The sequence below is a fragment of the Poecilia reticulata genome, chromosome 9 (genome assembly GCF_904066995.2).
Source record: "Poecilia reticulata chromosome 9, P_reticulata-male-v2, whole genome shotgun sequence".
Taxonomy (NCBI): Eukaryota; Metazoa; Chordata; class Actinopteri; order Cyprinodontiformes; family Poeciliidae; genus Poecilia; species Poecilia reticulata.
In genome coordinates, this window is record NC_088838.1 from 21,514,615 (window position 1) to 21,520,905 (window position 6,291).

General features: G+C 40.5%; 1 protein-coding gene across 6 annotated transcripts in view; it reads left to right on the top strand.

The window, feature by feature from the left end:
* Positions 1-5,933, top strand: part of grid2 (glutamate receptor, ionotropic, delta 2) — a 446,512-nt gene extending 440,579 nt beyond the window's left edge. For 2 of the 6 annotated variants that reach the window (XM_008418414.3, XM_008418415.3), the window contains one exon: positions 2,812-5,933. In XM_008418414.3, coding sequence (XP_008416636.2) covers positions 2,812-3,264 — 453 coding nt within the window. In that variant the 3' untranslated portion in view covers positions 3,265-5,933. Of the gene's footprint in view, positions 1-109; positions 420-2,811 lie in introns of those variants that run through there. The other 4 variants (XM_081610703.1, XM_081610704.1, XR_014088939.1 and 1 more) reach the window with 4 other exon arrangements.
* The last annotated feature ends 358 nt before the right edge of the window (positions 5,934-6,291 follow it).

Below are 6,291 nucleotides of genomic sequence, written 5' to 3' on the forward strand. Positions count from 1 at the left end.
CATACACACAAAACATACATGTGAACTCCTACACATTGTATCCTCCTTTCCATCTCTCCCCTTTCAACCCAAATTTGCTGAAACTTTCCACATCATGCACCAATGCCAGGCACAGGCGGACGGTCCATCTGCCATGCAAGCTGCCGATCCGTGTCCCCACGGCCCCAACGAGCACCCGCTCTCGTTGGGTGGTCAGACCCAGAACCAGACCTCCAACACGGCCAACACAGCTGGCTCCACCGCCACCCATTACCAACCCCCAGCATGCTGCGACATTCCCTGCGCGCTAATCGTGCAGCATTCCTACGAACCCACCAACCCCTCTGAGATCACCCCCAAAATGAGAATGACCACCTTCACCACCTCACCTCCCACACCAAGGTTATACATACAATAGAAGATAACAAATATAACCCTTGGTTAGTAAAGCTTGAAGACAACATTGTACATGAATGATCATTTGAAGGGAGATGTCTGACGACAGGAAATGAGACCTAAACTTGCTGCAAGGCTGGAAGCAGAATTACCTCTTTAAAAAAAAAAAAAAAAAAATGTTTGTTTACCTGGCATGTTGCCAGATGACTTATATATGCAATAATGCCTTGCTGCCATTAGAGGGGGCTTTCTCCATGTTTGGACAAAGAGCCCTTCTCCAGCAGACAGTTGAAGTCGCATGGTTTTTACAACATGATAACTTTGTAATGAGATATACCTTCTATATTACAAAGGCACATGTAAGCCAAAAGAGATTTAGTGATCAATTTAACATTTCGTTTTTCAAATCAAACCTTTGCCTTTAACAATGAACCAGGGTATGTAAATATTGGATGTGGGAGGTTCTAATCATTCTCAGATTCAGGGTTAATGTTTCTTCAATATCACAGTGGACTTCATTGCAGATTAATATATATAGATATACCTTTAAGAGAGATATAAAAGTATTCAGGTTTTACTGCTTTAATCTTCTATTGCTTCAGGCCACTATTGCTCAGTCCTAATAGACACCCCTGCATTTCCTCTCACGGACGGCAGAATGACCATTTGTGATTCGATCCTACCTTCCACTTCCCTTTATTTGTGCTGATGCCGATCCCTCTCCTTTACAATTCTTTCCTCCAAACTCCAAACGTGCCTAGTTTAAACACAAACATTAGCAGCCCCTCCGTCCTCCCCTTCCTCCAAAGGTGTCTCATTTAGATGGTACCTGGTGGGCAGGGCCCACTGCTGGTTCCCCTGCTCTGCTCGTGAGTAGGGCCAAAGAATTCAGCCGAACAGACCCCCACAGATGTGATGGAAAACGGTCAGTAAATCTCTGTTTATCCCCAATCTTGTGGCTTCCACCTTCAAAAAAAAAAAAAAAACCTTTCTGATTTTACCCAAATACTATCACTGTGAAATCCAAACCAACCAACCAACCAACCTGTGTCACCCCACTCTGACCAGTCCTTCCTCCAAGACCCTCTCACAGAAAAAGCTTGGGATCCCAGAAGCACGTTCCCCACAAGTATGTGTGGTAGATGTAAAAATGTAATTTTGGAAACACTTCACTGAACTTTTTATCCCTCCTATTGTTGACCCAAGTCCACTTCTACTTTATATGCACCTGTATTTCAATGGAAACTGACCCTCCCACCCCCCTGCACTCATACTCACCTTTCCTTAAGTAGTAAAAGCATGAAACACCTCTCACTAAGCATTACAGCCTTTCAGTAGTTAAGTTATATGTGAATATAGTCATAAATGTAAATTGTAATAAGTTTCATTTATCTGATAAAGTACATTTATTTAAAGCTTAAGTTAATCTATGTGCTTTGAATGGCTACGATTCTTCAGCAATACATGTAAATCACTGTATGGTCCAATTGTAGACATAAGAATTTCAACAATGAATTATGGCCTGAAAAAAATTCACTTGAAAGAGAAACGTTAATCTCAAGTGAATATTTTGCGGATAGAGGCCATGATGCAATGTAGTGATGAGAAACTGTTGAGTATTTATCTACAAAGTTACCCCTAAGTTTTGTAGTTAGTCAAGCTTTGCTCAATAGTAACAAGACACTGGAATGGCAGAGCGCACAGCATGTCAGCAGTGTGTCGTCTCTGTCCATTCCTGACTATTTGCACTCCCTTTAAGGCCTTGTAGAAGTGTGTTTATGTTTCTTTTTGTTAATATCCTGACCACAGCTCAGAGTGTGCTTCTCTATTCCTCCCTCCATCCTCCCCCCTCCCTCTTCCTTGTTTTGCTCTCCCCACTTCTTGTCATGTCCATTTTTTCCCCCCTGTAAACATCAAACGATCGTTTGACGCTGTTCTTTCACGTCATGTACATTCTCATGCTGGGTTTCTCAAATACTTTGACTTTATCTTTTTTAAATTGCCCTCCCCTCATCTGCATTTGCCTTTTATTGCACTTTTCGTTTTAACTTGATTATTACATATTATTTTTACTGGTTGGATGGATTACATCCTTGTTGCTGAAAACAAATACACCCCATTGGTTCTCCAAATTCACTCTCTCTCTACTATATGCCTCACTCTGCCCCATGCTGTCTTTATCTTCCTTTGTATATTCTCCACACTTTACTCTCTAATTTTCTTTGTCATCATCTCCCTCTTTCTATATTCTCTCTTTACTTCTGTCCATCCTTCCTTGAACATTGCCTACAATTCTTTTTTTATCCAAATTCATCCTTCCTCTCCCATACTGATATATAAATTTTTCCTCCCATTGATCTCTACTCTCCCTGCATTTGTCATCGTCACCTCCTGCTCTTCTTTCTTCTCCTCTTTCCAACCCTCCCAACCCTGCAGGACGATAAGGAGATCGACCTGGAGCACCTACACCGCAGGGTTAACAGCCTGTGCACCGAGGACGAAAGCCCCCACAAGCAGTTCTCCACCTCTTCCGTCGATTTAACCCCCCTTGACATGGATGCACTTCCTGCTGCACGACAGGCGCTCGAGCAGATCAGCGACTTCCGCAACACACACATCACTACCACCACCTTTATCCCTGAGCAGATCCAGACCCTGAGCCGCAGCCTGTCCGCCAAAGCCGCAGCTGGGTTTTCCTCTGGTTTTGGTGGCGGCACCACCCTTCAGGACCACCGAACTGGTGGGGTGGGCCCCTTCAGGCAGAGGGCCCCAAATGGTGGCTTCTTCCGCAGTCCCATTAAAACTATGTCCTCCATTCCTTACCAGCCAACAGGTCCAGGACCCAATTTTGGATACGGCAACGATCCAGACAGGGGCACCTCCATTTGAGGTGCTCCAATGGATATAGCTGGTTTGGGAGGAGAAGTAAGAGGAAGAGGTAGTCTGAGTATGTCATGGGGTGGTTGAACAAATATTTCATGGCTAGGCTAAAATGTCAGAGGATATATATATGTGTAAACAGGAATATTTGTTTCTGTTTTTAGTTTTTGCTCGGGTTTCCAGAGGTGTTAATTTTGTATGCGGGGGTAAAAAAACGAAAAAGGTGGAGGGTCTGGAGGGGTATTCTTCATCCTCCCACAAACAATGCATCTCTACTTTATTGTTGTCGTTGTTGTGATTGTTTGGGGGATTATTTTGGGAGTTCCATCTGAGAGGGGACCTATTTTTTATTGATGTGTTTTAGTTCTCTGACACGAGGACTTTCTCATGTACTGCTGAAATGACCTGACACTTTTTGCTGTATGAACACCCTCTTGGTGGGTTTAGTCAAAAACTAGTTTAACACCAAGACCTACCCCCTTGTTAGCTCAAGAGTTGCCATTGTTGAAGAATTGTAGCTGTCTTTATCCTTGAAATAATTTTCAGGGGTTTTGACTGCTAGCAAAAATGAGGCATTAATATTATGAAAACAAACCACAAGGTGTTGTCTTGAAATCGAGGATTAACTATCTCTGGTTTAATGCTGCCTTTCCACTATTTGAGAGGCTGGACTCATTGTTCTCTTCACTGGTGTTGTTGTATCAATGCCTTTGGTTCTGAATATGTAAGGTATTCCAAGATGATATCCGTGCGACGGAGCCTGACCGAGACATAAGACCTTGCAGATGTTGACGCCTCCACGGTGCATCAGTGTGAAAATTGTTGAAATGCCATGACAGTGTAACAATGTGACACTGTAACTCACCAGTTTTGGTGCATCAATCTTTAAAGTCCTTCTGCCATTTTTTGGTGCATCAGCCTGAAACTGTTTTCACCACTTTGATGCACATTAAACTCTTTGTCAATCCTTCTGCACTGTACCAGTGCCCACAGACCTGTAAGTGATTGTATGTAGATCTTACCTTTTATTTTCGCTCACCCGTATTGTGCTATCTGCTTTTTGAGTCAAGGTGAGATACTCCGACCAGACTCTGAGGTATAGGAGAAATGGACATTCATAAAAAGCAGCTGAAAAAGTGGGGGAAAAAAAAAAAAAGACGAGCTGAAAGACTTCACAAAGCTTATGCTTATTATATGTCTTTTATTGAGTTTTGTTTTGAGAAAAAAAAAGATTTTAATGCGTGGAATGTGTTTTGGTCAGGAAGTACAAAAAAATTTCACATTGTTCTGAGCTGTCTACTTGTTTTTATTTCTTCTCTCTGAGCAAACTTTGGAAAAACTGCTAAACAATTGCTGTAGTCTGATTTCCTGTCACGTTCAAATTTCTGCGCTTTGATTTTTTTTTTTTTTCTGTTTTGATTAACCTTTTAGTGCTATCATTGCTCCGGTGTTTAGAAGATAAAAGCTCACTCTGCAATGTCATGTCACATCCAAGAATCATGAATTGCATCTTATCAGGTTCAAGTGCTGAATTGAAGTAGAGTCTGTGTTCGAGGCAAAGCCATTGCAACAATGTCTTCAGTACGAGCCTTGTGTGACCGCCAGCTTGCTGTCCCCTCCCAGCGTCCAGGAAACCCCAAACCACTGCTGTGTACTGGAAACATTGAGAAGCAGCAAATCTTTGTAGAGATGGAGACCGAGGCAATGCCCTGAAGGATCAGTGATCATCAGAACCTAGTGAGTCCAAAATACACTTCAATTTCATATTTTTCACAGAAAAGGTACTATTTATATAACTTGTTTTTAAGTGCCAATTAATTAAAACAAAACCATTAAGGTGCATTTTTTTTTTTTGGTGGGGAGTGGGAGTGGAGCATTTTTGTGGTTTACTTTGTGGATTAGAGGGCAGGTTGGTGAGGTGGAACCAAACCTTTTTATTTCACTAACACTGTATTAATAATTGGTAATGTTAGTTGTTTAGAGCAAGTTTTTGGTTTCTTATCTTTTTTGAGCTAAAGCTGCAAACTGTTGTGTGTAGAGAATTCAGTCAAGCCACAGTGTTTTGAAGCAAGCATCGTTAGGGTTTCTTTTCTTCTATTAGAATACAGTCGGGCTATTGAATGACAAATAGGACACATACGTTTAAAAAGATTTATTTAGTATAAATGAAAGAGACATTATGAAAATGTATATTTTACATGTTGATGCTATTTTTGTTTAACAAAAAGGAAAAGACTATATCATGTCGAGCTTTAGTATTGAGTTGAGCAGGTACATTACTGCCTTTGGTTCTCCCCGTCCTGCCCATGGTAAACATAAACACACACCAGTCACACCGATGGTTTGCTTTTTCTTTCTTTTTTCTTTTTTTTTGTTGTTTTAATCATATCATTCAGACTTTTTTTTCTGGCTAAATAACAAAACTTGGCAAGTTCACTAAAAAGAAAGCATGCACAAACTTGCTGTCTTAGCTGTCTGTTAACATTTTTGATTTCTTACATAGAACTACAGGATTTACTTGATAATTTTCCAGAATTTATGATGTACAGTATTTAATATAGGCCTATTTTGTTGTATGTGTTGCATAATATTCAAAAACCGAAACAAACTGGGGCCTCTGTTACAAGTGGCAAAGCTTTCTGTGTATAATTTGTCTAATAAACAGGTTTTCTACAGTGGGATGTATTTCTTGTGTTTGCTTACCGGACAACCAGTAAAGTGGGACAAAAATGACAAATGACTCATTTAGCATGTTTTTTTCCCCCCATAATAAAAACGCAATTTACAGAGAGACTGTAGACATGACTGTATTGTAATGTGTTTTTATATGAACAATATGGCAAAGGATTACTGTTTTATACCTGAAACCTTTCCTCTTTGTCAATAGATGTTTTTAATTTTTATTCTCCTGGATTCTTCCTAACTCTACAAGAAATATCTTGCTGGTAAATTAAACTACACTGGTAAGTGCACACAGTTACAGTCCTTTACAGTAGCAATCCTATTTTTTGTACTTTATAACATTTTGTTCCATTA